General features: G+C 44.1%; 1 protein-coding gene across 1 annotated transcript in view; it reads left to right on the top strand.

Moving 5' to 3' along the window:
* alk (ALK receptor tyrosine kinase) overlaps positions 1 to 21,136 on the top strand; it is a 40,642-nt gene extending 19,506 nt beyond the window's left edge. Inside the window, exons 7-24 of the mRNA XM_036542269.1 lie at positions 4,792 to 4,957; positions 5,887 to 6,034; positions 7,272 to 7,385; positions 7,473 to 7,614; positions 8,678 to 8,845; positions 8,936 to 9,034; positions 9,353 to 9,508; positions 10,522 to 10,644; positions 11,780 to 11,966; positions 14,112 to 14,202; positions 14,463 to 14,527; positions 14,854 to 14,983; positions 15,400 to 15,497; positions 16,033 to 16,125; positions 17,962 to 18,063; positions 19,151 to 19,285; positions 19,676 to 19,766; positions 20,195 to 21,136. Of these exons, the coding sequence (XP_036398162.1) occupies positions 4,792 to 4,957; positions 5,887 to 6,034; positions 7,272 to 7,385; positions 7,473 to 7,614; positions 8,678 to 8,845; positions 8,936 to 9,034; positions 9,353 to 9,508; positions 10,522 to 10,644; positions 11,780 to 11,966; positions 14,112 to 14,202; positions 14,463 to 14,527; positions 14,854 to 14,983; positions 15,400 to 15,497; positions 16,033 to 16,125; positions 17,962 to 18,063; positions 19,151 to 19,285; positions 19,676 to 19,766; positions 20,195 to 21,136 (3,050 nt within the window). The remainder of the gene's footprint in view (positions 1 to 4,791; positions 4,958 to 5,886; positions 6,035 to 7,271; positions 7,386 to 7,472; positions 7,615 to 8,677; positions 8,846 to 8,935; positions 9,035 to 9,352; positions 9,509 to 10,521; positions 10,645 to 11,779; positions 11,967 to 14,111; positions 14,203 to 14,462; positions 14,528 to 14,853; positions 14,984 to 15,399; positions 15,498 to 16,032; positions 16,126 to 17,961; positions 18,064 to 19,150; positions 19,286 to 19,675; positions 19,767 to 20,194) is intronic.
* Positions 21,137 to 23,485: the final 2,349 nt, after the last annotated feature.

The following is a 23,485-nucleotide window of genomic DNA, read 5'->3' as shown; positions in this document are numbered from 1 at the left end:
CTCCTATTCCCAAATAAGCATTTAGCAGCTAAAGAAATAAAAACAGTTACTCAAGGCTTCATACTTTCACTTGCATCCCTTGGTAAACATATCAAAAACTTCTAGCCGGTAATGTGTACTGTATGGTCTGAAAAGTATGAATATATTTAACTAAAATACTTGGGTGGCCTGCTAGTCAATTGTGTGTAATATGAGGCTGCTTCATAATGGGATTGTGGATATGCTTTTTAGATCCATTTATATATAATTTTACATTACAATTTGTACTGAAATGACGACCATGACAATTTCTGAGTTCAAGTTAATTGATCAAATCAAATTGCAATCAAATTTTACACATGAGAAATCAGGCTGCTGTTTGAATAATTACTTTTTTGTATTTGCCAATCTAAAATGTCAGTCTTTTCCTTTTCATCAATGTGTATATGTGGAAAGCAGAACCTATCTACTTCAAAGTTGGTGGATGGATTTGGGAAGGCAATTGTATGTGAGGTACTGGAAGAAATATTCCAGTAATCCCCACTACCACCAGTGTGTAAGGATCTAACGGCAGGTGTCGTCACCTGTCTGTCCTACAAACATGAGCACACACGCACACACACACACACACACACGCACACACACACACACACACACACACACACACACAAATTATTTGTCTTTGGTAGTAATCTGTTGCATCTTCCTTACTAGTTTGATGTGATTTTGCTTTTCACACAGTGGAATAAACTAAAGACTGCATCGTTTTGATTTTTCAAAAATATTTCAGCCACATCTGACTGGAACACCTGACTCTCTCAAGTCAATCGTCGTAGCACTCTGGTCTGCATCTGATGAACAGACAGAAGACCAAACTGACCAAAATTAAACTGGAAGCTTCTAATTGTGCAGAATAAAAAGCTGTATATCTTTGATACTCATTTTGTCCACTCATACACTGTGTGTTTCAAACAGAAACCCTTTATAGTCAAGCCAACAAAGAAAGTGTGCCACCTACTGGAAGCTCTGCTTCACTGCTCTGCTGAGTCAGATTGTGTTTGGGATTCATCGGAACAGAGCCTCCAGTCATGACACAAGCTGGAATAAGTAGAGAGCCACTTTAAATGATAATGGAGAATATAAACAAATGCTCGATTTTGTAGTCTGCTGAGAAACTTCAATCTGAACTTCACAGCGACTTATAAAATGTAGCTTTTCAAATGGCTTGTTTGTGATTTAATGTGATCAAATGCTTAATGTTTTGCACCAAAGCGAAAAAACAAAACAAAAACAAAAAAAACCCGTCCATACATACAATATGGTATGCTAATGACCACTGACGTTTCCTAAAACCAATTCCTCAGCAAGTCCCACAAACATTGTTCGCCGCACATAGTTTTTAAAAATGATGTCGATAATCATTTGTACCACAGTAGAAATGAATGGCTGTCAGACCATGTCCCTACTTTACTTCATTTCTGCATGATTACATTAATCAATATCTCGTTTGCTAATACTCATGCAACACTCAGCTGATGTTTGTGACATTTCGCCCACACACTCAAAGCCCTCATCAATTTGAATTAATGGCTAATGCGCCGTTTATTGTAACTTGTTAGTGGTGAATACGGAGAGGCCCACCTACGCCGATACAGCCTCCTGCTGTTGTTTTCTTATTTTGGCGTGCTGATTGAATATGCATTGCTCCTGCTGTTTAGCAGTCTGATCCTGACTGCGAGTGGCAGTTTATTAGCTGTCTCAGTGAAGGCGACAAGAGACTGATTGCTATGCGGCCAACAGTGGAGGTCTCTCTTATAATTCAATTACAGCACCCCCCCCCCCCCCTCCCAGAAAAGCAGACCTTCACCACAGGACAACATTCACGCATTCACGTCATTTTTGGCAGGGCTCACACTTGCGTTGTTAGTCTGGTTGTGGATTTGGGAGTCATGAGGATGATAATGCTGAGAAAGCAACTCAGGAGATAATATGCCGCAACAGTTCTTCCATGACCATCCAAAGGTGGTGTCGTGGGGCCATTGTCCAGCACTTTGGGGGACTTGATGCCTGATCAGGGACTTGGTTTGCAAGTGACCTGTAACACAGCCAAGCGTTAAGACATACGTGGCATTTTTTTGTTGTGTTTTGAACTACGCAAAGATCTCAGCAGATCACACCCACCTACCTCCATCTGCGCCCTGCCTCCTGGATGAGTAAGGATGAACCACGTGGCTCGTAGATTAGAATGGAGGCAGTTCATAGGCTGGGGGGAGAGAGGGGGAGAGTTGCTTTCCACTTCTACTGAGTTTGGAACTTTTGTTTTCACTCCCTCCCTTCAACGCTGTAATTGGCATTAATGACCCATGTCCAATTTTTAATTAAAAGATATGTGACATATGCAGAGTGAACTTCTCTTGTATATAGAAAAGTGATTACTCCACTAATGCTATCCCTGATTTTTTTTTTAATAATTCAGAAAGAACAGTTTATGTCATTAATCTGGAAAGTAGTTCAATTGCATATGGAAAAATAATGCCCAGTTTTTTTTTTTTTTGGATGATTCTCTGTCAAAGTTATAATTTTCATTAAAATCGGTTGAGCTGAACTGTAAAATTTTGAATGAGGCGCTACTCATCTGACTCTTCTGACATGCCTTTCCCTGTAAACAGTTTCATTGATCTTCTGCATGTTCCTCTGCATGCAACGCCTGTAAGAGGGAGTCAAGTGTAATTATTTTAAAGGCCAATCACCTAACTCCTGCCTGGTTTCCCAGCAGCCTTCAAGCATCCCCATTCTCACGGGGGCACAATCTGTATCCTTTTTCCTCCCTCATTACACCTCTGTTCAAGTGGCCTCGCCGTTGAGTAGATATGAGTCCCAGATATTTCCCTTTGCGAGGTAGAAAAGCATCACAAAGCGTTATGTTAATGGAAGTGAAATGGATGGAATTGGGGCAGATTGAGAGGAATGCAGGCGGCTCAGAGAACAGCCCTGGGAGTCCTAGAGTCTCCCGTGCGGAGAGCAGGGAGGGGGGAGCAGGGCCGTGATTTGTGTCCCTCGCCGCTCCATGTTATTAGACCCGCTCCGTCCCCCCGGGCGCACATCTTAATAAAAAATAGAGCCAGATTTATTGGGCCTCTCAGGACATATATATTGTTTAGTCTGTTAAGTGCCGGGTGCAGAAAGGCTCATTTAGCGGGCACAGGAGGCGAGGAAATGGAGTCTAGTCAATCGTCGCAGTCAGGCAAATGAGATCAGCCACATGAAGAGGGATGCAGGCTGTGGGTGTCAAGGGAGAATATACGGACGTCTGGATGAGGGAATGGCTGCGAGAGGGGATTGGAGGCGGAGGGAGAGGAGGTGAACAGATTCTTTTGGCAGTTTTGCGTTGATTAATCCTTCCTATCCTCACCCAACCCTGGTGTGACGCACAGCAGTCCCATCTTCACAGACAGCACCCCACTTGCAACGAAGAAAGTCCAAGATGCGTCAGTCTCTCCTCTGTCATCCTTCCACCCATCTCAGGGTCAGGGTCTTGCTTGGGGGTTATCGATGGCTCAGTATATGACATCATAAAGCAGCTGGATTTATTCAAGGGACCTGTCAGGGTATCCGGTGTTTGTCTACCCCTGCACGATGAATGTGGTCTGAAAGCTTTACGGCCACTTTATCATAAAGGTGCAAATATTCAGACTTAAAAATCAATTGCTCCATTTGCGTCGCAGTCCCTGGGCTGCCTTCATTGCCCCTGTGGCTCAATTTAGGGCTGATTTACATACAGGTTTGGGGACAGGCGGTCCCTGGTGCCAGCCAGGCCTTTCCGTCACCACTGGGTGCTACAGGTGGCAGGGGTAAAAGCATTGCCCGTTGGGAGAGGGTGTGATGATTCATAGTTAAATCACAGATGAAAAGAGCTGCCACAGAGAGTCCGCGCCGCCAAGCCGAGTGTGTGCGCTTCTGCCTGCTAAAGCCAGCGGAGTGTGCAGCGAGCTCTCAGCGTTCCGGCGTGGGGAGCGCCTGGAAAAGAGATGCTCACAGCTTTGTTTTTGCATTCAGATTGATTCTGAAATTGGGATTTAACACCCACATCATCCCTCTGTATTTAGCACAGCCATGTCCATCTGACAACTAATCTTTTTATAATTGAGCCAAAGAAAACGTACATTAGCAGCACAGCTTGGGATTACCATGCTTATGAGGAATTGTGTTTGCGATAAATGCATTCCTTGAAGCCACGCTGCAGTTTGTTTGCTGTAGTGGCTGTCACTGAAAGGTGAAATCAGGTCACACCGAGATGTGCAGCATTGCACCGTAATGACATGGTGGCCACTGCAGATTGCAGTTGAATTGCTTCAGAATTTAAAAACAGGGGAGGCAAACTTTTAAGCAAGAGAGGCCCTTTCTGGTCTTAGAGGTGACATTAGGCCAAAAAAATTGTGTGGAACATCTCCCTCGAAAATGTCTGGTACACGCATTGCCTTGTTTTTTAATCTACTGCAGCGCAGTAACCATGACTGTTGGCAAAATATTCAAACATAAATTAATATATTAAAGAGCTTTGCTGTAGATCATAAAGTGAATGCTCTGAATCAGTCTAAAGTTATATCAAGGAAATTGTACTTCCTTAAAGAAGTGAACTAAGATGTTTCATTGGCCTGATTTGCACTTAAGGAGGTCATACTTAGTGAATGTTTATATGTTGATATGTCTTAGAGATTACTGCTGTATTAAGAGGTTGGACTCTGATGACCTGTGTGTGTGTGTGTGTGTGTGTGTGTGTGTGTGTGTGTGTGTGTGTGTGTGTCACTGCAGCCATAAAATGGACATTTGACACCTGTGGGGCTGCTGGTCCCATTGGTCCCTATCCCACACAGTGCAGCAACTCCTACCTCAACAGTAACGTCAATGTCACCGTGGGAACCAAGGGGGCATTGAAGGGAATACAGATGTGGAGGGTCCCTGAGACAGGGACCTACAGGTAAATATCAATCCCACATACACAGTCACACACACACACACACACACACACACACACACACACACACACACACACAGGAAACAATGGACTCACAGAGGAAGAAATGGACTCACAGAGAAAATAAACAGGCATACACACATGCTCAATGTCTACACTGGTATACCCGATCACTAGCACAAAATGAGTCTGGAATACTGGGTCTAGCAATTGATTGCATTGCCTAAATGAGCCTAAGATGACCACCAATCAGGGTATGTGTGAGCTCCGGTGTAATTGCTTATAGTGATAGATAAGAGGATTGATACATTAATACTGATTAATCATGTTCTGTCAAACAGTGCTTCAGTCAAGGGGCTCAAAATGCAAAAAGCAAAGTGCAATTACCAACCTGCCAGCCGATTCTAAACACATTTCCAAAGACCTCATTCTTTCAAGTCACAACCTCAAATAGCATTAAAGTCAGACTGCTCAATTAGGTAATTGATGCATATGGAACAATGAGGAAATGGAAATGTGCCTCCATTTTCAAGTCATTGAGTAAACAGCTGAGGTTGCTTTTCGGTTGCAAATGTGATGCCTTAACCATGCAGTTCATCTTTAAAGATTGACACAATGAAAAATGATTCGCTCATCTGAATAGCCATCGACATGTATATATTACGGATGTGCACATGGGTACACAAGGAGTCCTGGCACTGTTTCTTTCTTTTCCTCTTTCTGTTGACCGGGTTCCCATGCAGAGAGGAAGCAGTAGGGGCAGCTCATGTTGAGAATCATAGCAATTGCGCCTCTGCTTATGACAGTTTTGTGTGTGTGTGTGTATGTGCGTGTGTGCGTGTGTGCATGTGCATGTGCACATGTGTGTTTGTGTGTGTGTGCGTGCGTGTGTGTGTGCATGTGTGTGTGCATGTACATGCATATGCAAACAGGATCACAGGTTATGGAGCAGCCGGGGGTCGCAGTGTGGTGACTACTACCAGATCACATGGTGTCTACGTGATGGGAGATTTCCCACTCCAGAAGGACGAGCTGCTCTACATCCTGGTGGGACAGCAAGGAGAGGATGCCTGCCCCAATGTGAGTGTGCACTCCCCTGTCCTTTCAGCTACACACACACAGTCCATGCCCACACGCACATGTGCTGCATGTATGCACACATCCACACGTACAGGGGCACAGACACATTCCTGTGCACAGGTACACGCATGCACCCGAATATGCCCACACACTCTCATTTCACATGGCATACCAATTCCATTGACCTGTTTGTAGGATAAAAGGTATTTGAGTTCTTGCGTTATCTTTCATGGGTAAATTAGACTTGTTGTATAATTCACGAGAGGGGAACACATCAAACAAACTGGGCTGGCGCTTGAGTCTTGTGGGTGTCCTCACTGGAACGAGCTCTGAGGCCCAAAGCACGCCCCCTCCCACCCCCCCTCTGCCCCCTGAAGAGCGGCTCCGGCGGGGTGGATAACTTTGTGTGAAATTGTCCTCTGCAAGCCTGGCTTCCCTGAGAGCAGCTGCGACCCGCTTCATCAGCCACCCTGCTCATTAGCTTTCAGCAGCAGCAAGTTGGGAGGGATTGAGCCTTAGTGTTTGTATCTGTGTCTCTCTGAGCCTGACCTGGGGCTACCTGAGCCGGCTTGTCCTCTCATTCCCCTAATTCGCGAAGGGGAAGGCGTCTCATACCTTCTGTGGACAGTCTGACAGACTTGAAGCTGTACCAAAACGTTTGAACAGTTCTGATATTTTTAAAAGTCAAGAATTATAAAGAGACGAAGTTAAACAGAAAAGTCAAGGGTTATGTTGAAGATCATGTAAAAAAATGTTATCTTTCATGCTTCTCTGTCCAAGCACCAGTGTTTACATTTCTTCCAAGTGGAAAAAGAAGTTTTCATAGAAAGAAACATAGAAAACATAATGTACAACATCTTCATTTTGTAATATGAAAAAATAAGATCTATCAAAACGACAAGCAAATAAGTGATAGGTAAAACAGCTCACAATACACATCCTTTTTAAATAAGTAGATGTAATGAAATGTTTCACAATTTTTTGTCATCGGCTAACACCACTCTCAACAAAATCTGCATGAAACAAACTGAAATGTTTACGTATCTTCCAAATGGAAAAAGATGTCTTTTACAGAAAAAAGTGAATATAAAATAATATGTATAAACATCATTGTTATTATGAAAAAGTAAGATCAATCAAAATGGCAAGGCAAATGACTAATATGTAAAACAGCTCACAATAAAATCCATTGTTAATCAGTAGATGAAATGATATGTTTCACAATTCTTTGTCACAGTCTGACCCCATTCTCAACAAAATCTGCGTGGAACAGACTGCACTGCCCGATAACAAAACTCAGATGAAGGCCGGCGGAGGTGGTGGAGGGGGCGGGGCAACCTACGTCTTCAAGGTTAGGCTTTTACTGCGTGGGTTATGTTTATGCTAATGATTATCAGCCTGATTGGGATGCTTGACACAGAGGTTGCTGTGGTTACAGATGGAGAAAGGAGTCTATGTGCCTCTGCTCATTGCGGCCGGTGGTGGGGGACGCGGCTACAGCAGCCAATCGGAGAGCCAGATTGAGATTTTGGACAGAAACCCCCTTGTGCCAGGGCGGAACGGGAAGTCGGGGGCTGCAGGTAGCCAGACGTTCAAAAAAAGGATTGAAAGTGACCAGGGAGTAACCATGTTCTCCCAATACTTCCTTTTGATTGAATATTTTATTGTTATATGTGTGTGCATGTATGTATGCATGTATGTATGTATTTATTATTGTCTTTTTTCTGTTTGATTGTTGAAATAACATGGTATGAAATGAAAAGTTGATAACTGGTAGGACGTGTTTGGAACCTTAGTCTGAAATTCCATTACATGTGGGCCACCCCCCTGGATGAATCTCACAGTGCAGTCTGTAGTTAAAGAACATTATAGCATCAGCTTACAATGATCAGATCCCAGCTATGTGCCATTCATTGACACTTTACCTCCCTCTCTGGCTGACACTGCCATTCAAGGTTCACCCGACCATCCATTCCAATATTTCCTGCCTATCACCTTCTCCTACTCTCCTCTCTCACTCATCAAATAGCCTTTTGTGTGTCTGTTGGGCACAATCTACCGGTCAGTGCTCACCCAACTCTTTTTCCTGGTTTCAGCCTCACCCCTGTGGAGAAGCATGTGCTTTTCCCCTGTTGCTGTATTTACTATTCACTCATTCGATGTCTTCAGGATGGACTGCAGCACAGTGTATCGATCTGAATGTTTTTCGATGGAGTACAGCGTGCCTCAAGCTCTCAATGGGAGATGTGTGAGGACCAAAGAGTCTCTCATCCAGGCACTTTCTGATACGTTTGGAATGGATTTATAAAGTAGATCCTTGTTCTTATTTGTCTTACTTTTGCAACACAAAAGACCATTTGGAAAGACATTTAGGCCAAAATAGGAACAATTTAAGGGATCAGTTGAGCATTTGCATGAAACTGTGGTGCTGGCCTGCTTTACAGGAAAGAGAGCTGGCAGCTGGCTCACCAAGTGTCTTATACCGTATCAGTGATGCACTCAATCAGAACCTGATGGCACTTGATAGCAAGAGAGAGGTTCTGTGCACTTACAATATATTTGCTGATGCCTGTGTGTGTGTGTGTGTGTGTGTGTGTGTGTTTCAGTTTAAGATGTGCTGATAGCTGTAGGTGTGTTTTGCAGGTGGAGGTGGCGGATGGAATGACAGTGTACCAGTGGCTCAAGGAGGCAGACCTCTGTTGCTGGGCGGCCAGGGGGGGCAGCCCTGTCCTTTCGGCTGGCCAACTAGAGGGGGTTTTGGTGGTGGGGGAGGAGCCTGCTCCTCAGGTGGAGGAGGGGGGGGATACAGAGGTAAGTCACAACCATAACATTAATTACCTACATCTAAAATTTATCTCATCTGTCTCATTTGCCACCTGTAATTCCCTCTATTGGCCCTAGGCGGCAGCACCCCTGTGGAAAATGACCCCAGGCAAGATGGGGAGGATGGGTCTTCCTTCATCAGTCCAGTTGGTGAGACCTTCATTGAGCCCCTGAAAGGTAACTCTCACAGCTAGGCAGAACCCACCTGACAAGTACATTTCAATGCTGCTAATACTGAGAGAAGCTCACTTTTGGGAAATATAAAATTATGGCATAAATTCACAGACACCTTTGGATGGAAAAAAAAACTGAACAAAAAGTACAGGAATGTTTTATGTATTGAAACAAGTGGACTGGAAAGTTGTTACAGGAACTGAATACCTGCCTTATCTCATATGCACTGTAGTTATACAGCGTCTCATTGTAATTTTGCCCTACTCTTTCTTTCCATGCCTACCCCCCCCCCTCCCCCCCATGCCATACCTGCTTCCTCAGGCATGGAGAGTCATGGTGAGGTCATCATCGCCCCTGTGCAGAACTGCAGTCATTGTGAGTCGGGGGAGTGCCGTGAGACCTACGAGGGGGCCGTCTGCTTCTGCGAGGAGGACCTCGTCCTGGATCAGGATGGCGTGTCTTGCATCAACATCACGGGTAAGCAGCTCTGCTCATGAGCCCCTTACAGTGTATTTCCACAACAGAATTTCAGGAGTGGCAATCTGTGCTTAACTTTGTAACAACATGTGATGTGCAGAGATCCCAATAGATGTAATGCAAGTAGTTTGATCATGGTTCATTTTGGGTAAAAACATGAAAAAAATTGCTCATGAACACCTAGGGGCATAACACATGTTTTTCACTCTGAACATGAAGCATAAGATTTAGTTCTTGCACTATTTGTTTTAGGTAATGCAAGGAAACACTTTTTTATAAGCACATACCATACACTGCTCTTCAGCAAGCTCATAGGCTTAGCTTGCATTAGGTGTACTGCCCAATGGGCTATTGGTCTGAATACCAGGTGCGAGACTGCATTTTTGCTCTTTAGTCCTAGAGACAGTGAGTTAACTCTTTCTTATATAAAGGTGGTCAAAGGGTGACCTCATTATTGGGCAGAAATCAAGACAGACTGAGTATCAGGCCTGGCCCATTGACAAGGTACATGTGCTGGTAGGATATTAATGTATGGCATATTTAATAAATTGTCTACTTACCCAAGATGTGAAACACCTGATAGTGAACTAATCTCCATATCTAGGTATTACAAAAATGCATATCACATTTTTTTAATATAGTTATAGTGTATAAGATTATTTATAAAATGTATACATTTATATTTAAAGGAAAAGTTGTCCCAAGTTTTCTTGGAATGGAGTGGAATGGAAAACAACAGTAACATTTATCAACATTCATTCCTAAATCAGTCACTCAGTCACATATTAAATATTTCATGTCCCAGTGTGTAAATTGTTCAGCGGCAATAAAATCCCACAGATACACAAATTGTAATTGTAATAGCCTGAGGCGCCTGTTCAGTGTAACTGCGGATCCACAGAATTGTGTTCCTGGCTTCCCATGAATGATGGTAATATATTACAGCTGAGTGGAGAGGGCTTCTTCTATGGGATAGTGTGAGTGCCACTGATTTCCCTCTTATCTCCCTGCAGAGGGGCTCCAAATGCTCCCCCACCCCCCCCAGCCTCCCCTCTCCAAGCTGGCCCTGGGACTGTCCGTGGGCACGTCAGCTCTCATCGCTGCCCTACTACTGGCTGTGTCAGGGGTCATGATCAGTGAGTAACATGTATACCGAACACAAATATACACACACATGCATGCACACGTACGTTTGCACACACACATGCATGCGCACACACACGCATACTCACGCACGCTTCAACACATATGCATACTCACACACACACACACACACACGTGAACAGATACAGACATACACATGACAAATCTACAAACACTCACTCATACGCATGCTCACCCATGCTGGGTTTGCTGTACTCCCTGTTTCCAGGTTACAGTGTATCATGCTCTTTTACATTCATTTTACATTTTATGCATATTTGTTACATCATTATGGAGAGCAATTGTGTGTTTATGCCATTATTGTACTGTTTTTGTAGTGAAAATATATTTGTTTTAAATTATAACTTGTCCCCTTTGTAATAAGTCATTAATTTCAGTGCAGTCTAGTCTTCACTGATTTATTCATGCTCAGAGATGTTTGGAATGTATCATCTGCGAATGGCAAGGGTCACTGTTAAAATATAAATACACACATACTGAAGGACAGGGAGATGTTTCACTGATAGACATTCACACAGAAACAGTATTTCACACACACAGTAGGATATATACAAACAGATATGCAGGCAATGGCATCTGACATATTTCTGGACAAGTGTTATCACACCTACGCACATGTTCATAGAGTCATCACTCAGACACACACACACACACACACCGCATGAATTACGGCCAGGGAAGTGTAGTTATGTTTCAGTGATAAATGAAATGCTGTAATGATGGATTTCAAGCTAACCAGAACCTGACAGCAGTCATACATTACCACTCTATAAATAAAGAACTAAATCATTTACAACTAATGTGTTTACAGCCTAGGTCAGGGCAACTCCGCTGTCTGTGGACCTGTTTTTTAATCTCATTGTGCATCTGTATGTGTGTGTCTACGTCTGTCTGTGTTTGTTTCCTTCCTTGTGTACACATGCATATGTTTATCTGCATGTGTATAAACCTGCATTTGTGTGTGTGGTGTTTGTGTGGTGTGTGCTGCATGTGCTGTATGTGTGTCTCATTGTGTGCTGTGTCATCTGCACATGTGTGAATGTGTGTATGTGTGTGTGTGTGGATGTGCGTGCGTGTGTGTGTGTGTGTGTGTGTGTGTATGAGCAGTGTACAGACGCAAGCACACAGAGCTGCAGTCTATCCAGTTGGAGCTTCAGAGTCCGGACTGCAAGCTGAGCAAGCTGAGGGCCTCCACCATCATGACCGACTACAACCCCAACTACTGCTTCGCTGGCAAGACAGCCTCTGTCAACGACCTGAAGGAGGTGCCCCGGCGGAACATTTCCCTCATCAGGTCAGCCAGGCCGCTTCGCTTCTCATTCCCTGCAACATTCCTCCAGATAGCAGGAGCACATCATTACCACTAAAAACAACAGGATGCAGTAGCCTCACAGGACCTGCAGTATAGTCAGAGGTGTTGGCATCCTTCAAGACCACACTGGACACAGTCATGGTTTCATGAAGCAAAAACTGTGCAGTAACTGTAAACAGTAAACTGACTAGGTTACCACAGCAACATATTGCTAAGTCTAAACTTGAAACTAAGGAAGTGAGTTAGAAAACTAAGGAGTTGAACTAAGCCTAACTTGCACAAAAAAGCTACAATGTCTGACCAATTAATTCCCATGACTCCTCTTCCACACATGGCATCACCAGTTTTGAAAGAACAGATTGAAATAAGTTTGCAAACAGTGAATTGAGGACAGGAGTTTTTTTTTAAGATTGACTGGATCCATTACATTTCTCCAATCATTACCTTAACGAGCCATATTGCTTCACGCATTAGGGTATAATGTAGCTTAGCAATTTGCTAAATCCGCTCTTTTCCTGCATCCCTTGTCACAGCGCACCACTGGCAGGGACAGAAACTGTCTGTGTCGGACTGCGCTTTTTTGCAAGTGCCAGATTTTTGCATTCATTTGTGGATACTATGCAACTCAACAAAACAAAAGTGTGCCATGGGATACTCAACATATGTCTGCCATTAAAGACATTACTGCCTTCGTTTATCAAATTCCCTGGGCAAATGTGCACATTAAAACATGTGTTTTTTTTTTTTATCTCAGATAATCCATACATTCTCTTCTGCATTAGTCAATTAATTCTTTCAGGGATGTTAAATAATTAATATAAATGTAGGAGGGAACATCTGCTTTAGAAAAAAATTGCCAAGTTGCTCCAATTGGCATGAACTTTGTTTATGAATGTAATAATTTAAGTTCGTGAACCAATGTTTCTTTATGACTGTTTGTAGTGATGTACAAGCAAGAAGCTTAATAGCCTACATAAAATGAAAATACATTTGAATGCTGCATGTCAGCATGTTGTAAACCCATTTCATGTCAGTGACACATATGTGTTGATGTGTTTATTGTAAATTAGGTAGATTAGTTTGAAGTAGATTTGTTTAGTGTAGACAGTTATTATAGCCTTTCATTGCGGTTGCTTACATAATTAAACACAGCTAACTCATTTAGTCTGTCACCCATTTTTTCCCATGCCTCCACTTTGGTTCTAGCAGTGGCTGCATTAGTACTTTTTGGTATTCACTGAGGATGTATACCCCATGAATACAAAAGAGCTATATTAACATTTTCTGTTCAGCTGCACCACAATGTGAGGTGCTGTTACATGACATTACAATATTGTCATTTAGCAGACTTTCTAATCTTGTGCAATTTACATAGGTTTACAAGGTGTAATCTGTTTATACAGCTGGATATTTACTGAGGCAATTCTGGGATAAATACCTTACCCAAGGGTACAACAGCAGTGCTGCAATGGGCAATTTAACCAGCAACCGTTCAGTTATGAGCCTTGCTCCTTAACACTACAACACACTACATGAAATGACAAGACAGAATGGATTGAGATGTCTGTTTTAGTTATTATGACCTTCTTATATTGTTGTGGGAACTCCTGCATTTTGAGGTCAAAGCAGCATATGCAATTAGCCAGATCCTACAAGTCTGACATAACTTGATCATTTTAGCCAGAATTTTGCCCGTAATGTGTAATGAAAATAAATTAGAGGGTTAATTTAATCCTGCTAATTTAGGAAAATCTTAATTTAGTTAAACCTTGTTGTTTTTTTTCAATTCTGGTGTTGCTCCTAATTTAAGAGTTTTAATGCAAGAAACACCATAAACAGTTATTGTTAATACTGTAGGTATGGGCAAAATGACAAGACAAAATGGATTGAAAGGCCTATTCAAATATATTCCAGCGTTCTTATATTCTTATTTTCTGGGGCTGTACAGTGTAACCTGGGAAGTGTATGTGTATATGATGATTCTGGCAGCAACAAAGTTTAATAGTTCTGTCTCTTTATGGCTCAATATTCCTAGGCTGTTTCTATCAGCTCTATCACTGTGTGTGTGTGTGTGGCGTTTGTGTGTGCGTGTATGCGTGTGTGCTTGTGTATGTGTGCGCTCACCAGGGGCTTGGGTCATGGTGCATTTGGAGAAGTGTATGAGGGCCTTGCTGTTGGGATACCAGGAGAACCCAGCCCCATGCAGGTAGCAGTCAAGGTAAGAGTACAAGATTTTACAGCTAAGCATGACCAATGAGAGGGAAGTAATGTTTACAATTCCAGCGGTCAGTGTTTCTGCCAGAAATTGCTAGTAAACCCAAATCTGCTTGCGCTACATCATTCCTAGCAAAAAGGACAGCAGACCAAAGAACTCTTATTGGGAGGCAAAAAGCCCTAACTACCACACCATTGATCAATCTGTTCCAAAGAACAATGAGAGTCACCTCACTCTATAATCTCTCTGTGTGTTTTCACCAGACTCTACCAGAAGTGTGCTCTGAGCAGGATGAGCTGGACTTCCTAATGGAAGCTCTTATCATCAGGTGAGGCGTATGAGTGTACGTGCATGCACGCACACACACGCACATGCCCGCATGCAGAGGCGTGTGTCCACAAGTGTGCAAGCATGCATACTAAACCATACCTTGTCCAAACCTGTTGCTGTTCTTGTTTAGGCATCACAGAATTGTTCAGAGCTCAACACCTGTTCCACCTTTTCAGTTCAATTCAATTTTATCAGCATGACAAAGAAACATTTGTTTTGCCAAAGCAGAATTGCTTGTACAACCAAGCAAAGCTGATTTAAAAGCGAATATCTCATGCTCTTTCATTTTCTCTCTCTCTCTCTCTCTCCCCTGCCCCCTCTCAGTAAGTTTAGCCACCAGAACATTGTACGCTGTATAGGAGTAAGCCTTCAGGCCTTGCCACGTTTCATTCTGCTGGAACTGATGGCAGGAGGGGATCTCAAGAGCTTCTTGAGGGAGATGCGACCCAGACTGGTGAGTCCTGGCCTCTGACCAGAACCCAGCCAGATGAGGTGGGAACCCAGATCTGGGGCTCCAGATGCAGGTGGTTTTTATCCCTCCAGAAGCCTTATATTGGAATTTGGTCAAAGTGAATGCAGGTCATCATGTACTCGCAGTGCTCAGTATTTTTTTGAATGGAGCAAGCTGCAGCAGAAAATGGGATTCTGGGAAATTTGTCGCACTCAGTGATTGGGTTGACCTGCCCTTTGTACCTCCTTCCTCTCTGGACTCCTGCTTGTTATACTATATACCTAGTCCCTGTAGTTCAGTGAACTAGCCTGTGCTTAATCCCTTGAATGGACAAGTCTTACAACAATTTGTCACTGTCTACTGTCTGTCTCTCTACCTGTCTGTCCATGACCCGTCTGCCTGTGTGATTGTCTGTCCAGGAGCAGCCGTCCAGTCTCTCCATGGTGGATCTGTTGAATGTGGCGCGGGACATTGCGCGTGGCTGCCAGTATTTGGAGGAAAACCAGTTCATTCACAGGTCAGAGTCAGGCCGGATTGCTCTGAGCACTGCTTCCACACTCTGTTGTGGTTTATGAGCAGGAACTGAGAAAGTGCTTATCATCAGTGAGGGTAGGTGGAGTGTGTGATATGCGCTGCTCTCTCTTTCTGCCTGGGATGGGCCCAGCGTGAGCTTCACTCCCCTACCTGCAGCAAACTTCCACTCCCGTGGCAAGACGGATGAGGACAATTAAACCTCATTTATGGAACATGTGCAATAAAATCATCAATCCACCTAATGATTCTGGTCAAAGAGGAGCGACAAGTATTTTTTTTCTGTTCTTATTTCATTCTGCTCATGTCCTTGAGCCAGTTGTTTAATGCAGAATACTTATTGGTGTTGGCTTTAGGATGGCATCCTCCACAGGTTGGTCACGCTTTGGGCAACTCACAGTCATCTCATTTTTTTAGACAACACTCACAGGAAGCCTCTTGAATTGACTTTAGATAGGATTTTTTCAGTTCAACATATGATCTCATTGCCTGTGCTGATGGTTGGTGGTTTTCCTTTGCAGAGATATCGCTGCCAGGAATTGTCTGCTGACCTGCAAAGGACCAGGCAGAGTGGCCAAAATCGGAGACTTTGGAATGGCCAGAGACATATACAGGTATGGGAGATATAGAGGCCCAAAAGCTGTCAGGCACTAAGCCAGATTGAACAGTAGACCCATCTGTTCCTGCTTCATATAAAACTTGTCCTGTAGTTATATACATCAAAACCTCTCAGAGAGCCCGGGTAACTTCTGGAAAGCCTACGCACCTGCAGTTATAAGCAGTAAAGGCTGGCAATAAAACTAGCAGCTTTTCCCAATATTGACATGTGGGTGAACTGGGAATGGCTCCATGGGGGAGCAGTGGGGGTGGGAACAGATTTTCATCAGGCAGTGGAAATCAGAGGACCAGTGTTGGAGTTATGCATTTCTTCTGGGAAGAGTGTTATGAAAGCTCTCCCCAACTGCTGACGCTGATCTCCCAGGCCCCCTCTGGGATCTTTCAAAGCTTGGAATAGTAAGAAGGGGAAAAACCAACACATCACCCTCCAGCGTGCGATTCAGATTGAGCTTCCTGAGGTTCCAGCTCCGCGTTCAGCAGATTTCTGTACTGTTTCTGAGGAGCGGTGGCGCCCCCTGCGCCCGATCGCTATCACAGTTGACTGCAGGCTACGGTTGGACGCTGAGGCTGGCTTTCAGGAATGGGGAACGCTGGCCATGTGTGGAGCTGGCGGTGCAGCGTTGCGCTGATTGCAGCTCCAGAGTGTGCCAGCTCCCCACGCTTATCCCTGCTGTCCCGCGGCCCGCTGGCTGCTCCAGCACATCCCTGCTTCAGTTACAGGGATTAACAGGAGTCAAACCCCTCCCCCCTGCTGGTGGTGTCACTTCCCTCTCCCCGGCAAAACCCTAGTGGTCTTTCTCAAGATGTCGCCAGAGATATGGGAAGGTACAGTCATTTTGCAGCCTGGTCAATTTCAGTCTTCAAAGAGCAGTATATGCATCTCTGTACTTATATCTTTTAATAAGCAGATGCCTTTGACTGCTGCACAGTGACATCCACAATCTTCTTTACACTCATACATCTAAAAAAATATATGTAAAACTATCACTGAAATTCAGTTAGGGAAAACTTTAATCTTTGAAAGGCCCAAGATGACATTGGCAAATGTTTTTTTTTTATATATAAAAACATAACAAAGCAAAAATGTGTATATATTTTTGAAGATTTATATAAATTGGGATGATAAAATATTAGACAATGTAGCATTGAAGTGTATTAGACAGACTGCTTACCTTACAATGTATTGACACGTCTTCTTGAGGTCCTTCTAGAAGGGTTTGCTTAGTCTTCTTTGTGCAAGTTTCCTGATGCATACACCAGCCGGTCAGTAATCAGATAAGATGACAGAATAAGAAACTCCACTGAATGAGGTTAGTGCAATACAGACGAGCAGCAAGCAGACCGGCAAAGTGCCCATTACAGGTATGAAATAGCGTTAAGCTGTTTTTATTTGACTGCAGCACATCTCGACAGTGCAGAGTCAATGATGTGCATGATGGAATTCCTCACCAGTGGGCATGGGTAGTCGGGGTGGTTTGTGCAGCATGTAAAACAGCCGTAAAAAACTGGGCTGGTGCATGGAGCTCGCAATTCCACACCTGGTCTGCTGCGTTGCCACGGTAACAATGGTGCCAGCCTCTGTGTGATCGGCAGATTTAGTTCACCAGCCTCTGCTCAGCCTCACCTCTCACTGCGATGGGCGTTGCTGAAGTACTGATTGGGTAGACTGATATCTCTGTGTGTGTGTATTGGGGGTACATAGCTCACATTTGCCTCGGTAAACATCCAGCTGTATAAATGGATAACCTAAAACATGTAATGTATATAAGTCTCTCTGGATACAAGCGTCTGCTAAATGACAATAATGTAATGTAATGTCTGTGTTGTTGCAGGGCCAGTTACTACAGAAAGGGTGGCCGTGCTATGCTGCCAGTGAAATGGATGCCCCCAGAAGCCTTCATGGAGGGAATCTTCACCTCCAAAACTGACACCTGGTAACCGCACACAACTGTAGTCCTGTCTCCTCAACTGACAACAGTACTTCTGTAGCTGTATAGGTCACATGAACACTTATGGAACTGGATTTGCATCTTGCAGGGCATTGACATAGTGTACTCTGCCTGTGCATCCTTCTGGATAATGTTGACATGAATCATATGTATTAATTGTTATTGGTTATTTACGCGTCAGCCCTTTTCCCTTTCAGTTGGATTTACAGGTTCCATGTTATGCGTCTAAAATGAAATATTCAACTGCATTTCAAAATGCAAATCTTATAGATGCAAAGGCAGATGCCATGATAGCTCAACAAGATGGATGGCATTATATTTGAAAGTGTGCGAGTATGCATTTATGATGCCTGGAGACAGAGCTGTCCACATGTATTGTGTCATAATATAAACAGAGATGACACGCTGTCAGTTGCAGACCTGAGTAAATCTAGCAGCTTCAGAGATAAGCATCTACATGGAGACTGCCTGGTGCAAATAGTCTTATCCAGGGCAACATACAATGCTTACAAGATTTATATATTACTTATTTTATAGTCTAATTATACACTTGACATTTTACTGGAGATATAAGGATAACGCACCTTGGAGAAGGGTACAGCAGGAGAGCCCTGCTGTGAAACGAAAGCTTGAGATTGGGGAGAGCTTAAGGTCCTAGTCAGTTGGTGTAACACTAAGTACACTAAAAGCTGCATATCTGATTGAGTCGGTGGATCTCACACCTGGAGAGTGTGTACATTGTACTTCCGCCACTGAGGCTGTAGAGATGTTCCTTACTTCCTCATTCTCTCTATCTGTGTGGATGCTTTCAACAAGCCATGTGGAATGAGGAGCATATTTGTGGGGTGACTGAGAGTGGGGAGGTTAATTTTTGTGTCGTCCTGGAGGGTTGTGGTTTTTATTTTTTTTATTTTTTTTTGTTGCTTTGTATTGTTCCCATCCTGGTTTTTTTTTTTTTTTTTTTTCATTTTTTAAAATATTTAGTTTTGTCTCCTTTTAAAACTGATTGATGAATGACAATGTTTGTTGAGCTTTGTGGTTTTCAAAGTCAGGTCTCCATTTGTGTGTCCAGGTCATTTGGGGTGCTGCTCTGGGAAATCTTCTCTCTGGGTTACATGCCCTATCCCAGTCGCAGCAACCAGGAAGTTCTGGAGTTTGTGACCAATGGAGGCAGGATGGACCCTCCCAAAAACTGCCCAGGACCAGTGTGAGCAGAACCTCCTACTCCCTATCGCTTAAATCATACAACAGAGAAACACACACACACACACACACACACACACACACACACACACAGCCTACTTCAATAAAGCCTGCCTTCTGAGAGATGTTGAAACTTACTCTGGATTGTTCTCTTACTCATCACATAAACCCTGCAGCTATAATTTGTAGTTTCTCTTCGAATGCCCTAAGGCCTAGAAACAGTTTGAGAATTAGTCAAATCAGGTTTTTATATAAGGCAGTAAAACAGCAAGGAATAACAACAGAAAGCTTTGCTTTTTTCCCAGTCTAGCCCAATTTTAGGAGGTGTAACAGCCTTTGTGATTCATAGCCACAGAATGTGTTCTTGTATTGAGGAGTATGTATATTCTGACAGGTATCGGATAATGACACAGAGCTGGCAGCACCAGCCAGAGGACAGACCCAATTTCTCTACAATTCTTGAGAGGATTGACTACTGCTTACAGGTACATGGGCTGGAGATTTTAGGAGTGTAAACATAATATAAATAAAAATATCTAATGGCAATTGTATATCCCCACAGGCACTGTAATGCATGGTCGCTCTCATTCATACAGGGGTATAAAACACACTCTGATAAACTCCAGTAGATCACAAATTACAAATGCAGCAGACTATATAATATATTGAGTAACCTGATAAATAGGCAAGAAGAGAGAAAACAGGAGTACATTATTGCACTGTATATTTTTTTGCAAAATGTTTTGTCACATTTCTTGGCTATTCCGTAGAACTTGTAGTTCTGCTGCTAACCTTAATTTAAATGTAAATTTGCATGCCTGTTGATGAGTGGGATGTGTGAAAATAGCCTGGGGTCATAGGATGCGACTGTCCTTCTGTTTCATTCTCCACCCTCTTCCCCATCTGTCTCCAGGACCCTGATGTGGTGACGGTACCCCTCCCGGTAGAGTATGGACCTGTCCCGGAGGAGGAGGAGCGGGTGCCCATGCGTCCCGAAGACCCCACTGCCCCCTCCTTGCTGGTGTCTTCCCAAGGGCAAGAGGAAGCCGCCCAGCCTCAGGAGGGCAAGAAGGAAGGGGAGGCTCCTCTTCAGATCAGCCACGGCTCTCAGCCTCAGTCCGTGTCCCTGCCTGTGGTGCAGCCACACCCACCGTCTCAGCCACACCCGCATCCTCCACAACCCCTGGCTCCCACCAAGGCCCCTTCCGCCCAGCCCGCCGCAGAGGGAGGCCACGTCAACCTGGCCTTCACCCAGAGCCAGCCGCTTGAGAAGGAGAGCCGCAACGGGAAGCCCACAAACCTGTGGAACCCCACCTACGGCTCCTGGTTCCTGCAGCAGAAGAGGCAGCAGCAGCAGCAGCAGCAGAGGCAGGCTGCGGGCCGGGTCCCGGGCGAGGGGCAGGAGAATGTAGGCCGGACTGTGGGGGAGGCGGCCGGGGCTGTCAGCCTGCAGCACCAGCACAAGCAGTTCCAGCAGCAGCAGCAGCAGCTGCTCCACCAACAGCAGCAGCAAGGCCTGTGTCGACCCCTCCTTCCCCCTCCACCTCCACCCGGACCCGCCGCCCCGCTCCTGCTGGATTCCGCCGCCCTCCCCCCTGTCCCCCTCTTCAGACTGCGCCGCTTCCCTTGCGGAAACATTGGCTACGGATACCAGGAACAGGGCCTGCCCCTGGAGTCGCCCGCCACACCGCCTCCGCCCCCGCCCCCGCCTCCTCCCGCCCCCCAGCGGCCCCTCTCGCTCGGCCGGGCAGGCCTCTCTGAGGACAGCCGCCCGCTGCTCGTCACTATGGGAACAGCCTCTCTGCAGGAAAGCAGGCTGCCGAAGATGGAGGGGCACAACGCCACTGTGCTTTAACCTCCCTCTTCCTACTGCACCTACATGAACACTGTGCTGCACCCTCGCCACACCCACTCCACTGTGCCCCCAAAACACCTGGAACACCTGTAGAAAAAAACAAATCAGCTGTCTTTTTATTAATCCAACAAGGAGCTCACTGGCCTGTCAGTAAAAAAAAGCCAGCCGGTGTAAATCAAATGGTCTTTGAAGACTTTTTTTTGAACTAAATTCAAAGGTCATGGAGATAGCTGACACAGGTTTTGTGATAAGGCAGTGGCCATCCTGCACTGCATATTTCCCAGACTGTGGGCACTGATGCTGTGTTGAATTTTGAGGCTTTCAGAAAAGGTCATATCCCTGTTGTTGATGGTTCAAGTGGCAGCCAGTCTCAGCAGACCTGTTTCCCCAGACACAAACGTGTCATTTCTGTCTCAACAAGGTGTGTGTTGAATTTTTGATCGAAAAATAACAATCACCTCACACTTCCTTGCTCTGTGAGGGGGGGGGGGGGGGGGTGAAAAAAAGACCTTATACTGTATAACAGATAGCATTCTCCTTGGAACAGTGTCACAGGAACAACACGCGCACACACACACACACACACACACACACACACACAAACACATACACTAGTCAGTACGGACTTCCAGACCAATTATGTGTCCAAAGGGTAGCAGTGGACTATCACGAGTGGCAGGGGGTGCAATGGGACAGCCGTGTGTCCGTTTGTCTTTGTTGTCCATCTGTCCCAGTCATAAACCCTTACTGCCGGTGTCCTGGCTTTTATTTTCCATGGAGAATCCTGAATGAGTGACCAATAGCAGACAGCTAACGGTAACTCAGAGGGATTATCAGGGAGTGGACACTGGAATCTGGCTTCATTTTCAAAAGATGTGTTTGTTGATGCTTGCTTGCCTGCCTGTTTATTTATTCATTGGTTAATTTATTATTTGGGAGATCTGTAAATTATTTATGGATGTGCTTTTCCCCCCATTATTTATAATTTTGTTAGCTCTTGGACTCTGCCGGCTTTTTAACTGCGGGAGTTTAAATCCAACATCGACTTTAATGAAGTAAATAAATCCCTAATGGCTGAACTGACTGGTGTTGCAGATCACTGGAATCATTCACAGTGTTGTGTAACCTGAAGGGAACGGTAATGGAAGGGAGAGCGTCTGTAGCTTTGGAAACTGTGATTGACTCCGAGCTATAGATGGGCCTTGTGCTGAAAGGATTTCTCTTTCTGCACTTGTGTATAATGACTTCTTCTTAATGCCTAACCTTGACCAGCATTACGTAATGCTATTCCTTGGGGCCTTCAGTTACAGACTCCAGCTTCCATTCCAGGCTGCCAAAAAGCGCAGATAAAACCACAGCTCATTTTGAAAAGTAAATTAATTGTTGTCCATGGTCTCTCACTTAGTGTGGATTTTTTATGTGTAAAAAAGGTTTTAAATTGAGATACTGACAAGCATATCAAGCATATTGATTAGAGGTATGTTTTTCACGCTTCCTCCATTATTACTTGTAAAAAATCCAGTTTCCAAATTTCAGCCATGTTGGACCTTGGTGAATAGGTCTTTATTAATAGAATGCAAAATGCTTCTTTACCATTTCCAGAATTCCAGCTTTATTTACATAAATTATTTATTTGAGAAGCACTGCAAAGGACAGATTAGAAATTATTTGCAGCAACAGTAAGACGTATTGGTAAGGAGAAGGGCTCGACACCCAAAGGTTCCTGGTTTGAGTCCCAAATGGGCCACTACTGTCGTACCCTTGGGCACAGTACATAACACAAACTGCCTCAGTAAATATCCAGCTGTATAAATGGATAACATGTAAAAACTGTAAGCTATGTAAGTTGCTCTGGGGGAAAAAAGTATCTGTTAAGCAAAATGTAATGTACTGAGTTGAACTGAGCATTGCTTATGGATCATTTTGAAGGTTGTTATTTCAACTATGTTATGCTATAAAGCCTACATAATGACTACATATTTTGTACTGCATGGCAGGCTGTAACCATTTAGAAAATCGAGCATAACTGAGTGGTCTCTGCCAGTTGTCAGAAGCTGATTTGAAAGCTTATTAATGTTTGTAGCATTATGTTGGAATTATAACATGCACTTCAAATAAACACTTACCAAAATATTTTTTGCAGGTCTGTAACGGTACATACTTAGATGAATATGGTCATAAGCCTAAACTGATCCAAGGTCAGCTAGGGAAGGTAGATCTCTTCTGTTGTATTTTTAAATTATCCCTGCCCTGCTTGGCATGGACTGAAAACTGAATTCTCACACTTGTGTTTCATTTGCCCTGCATCTACATTGCTCTTTGTTAAATAAAAGTCACTGCACTTGTAAA

Source organism: Megalops cyprinoides, chromosome 12 (assembly GCF_013368585.1).
Source record: "Megalops cyprinoides isolate fMegCyp1 chromosome 12, fMegCyp1.pri, whole genome shotgun sequence".
Lineage (NCBI taxonomy): Eukaryota > Metazoa > Chordata > Actinopteri > Elopiformes > Megalopidae > Megalops > Megalops cyprinoides.
Note: the sequence above shows the minus strand (reverse complement) of the source record. Positions and strands in the feature narration are given on the sequence as shown.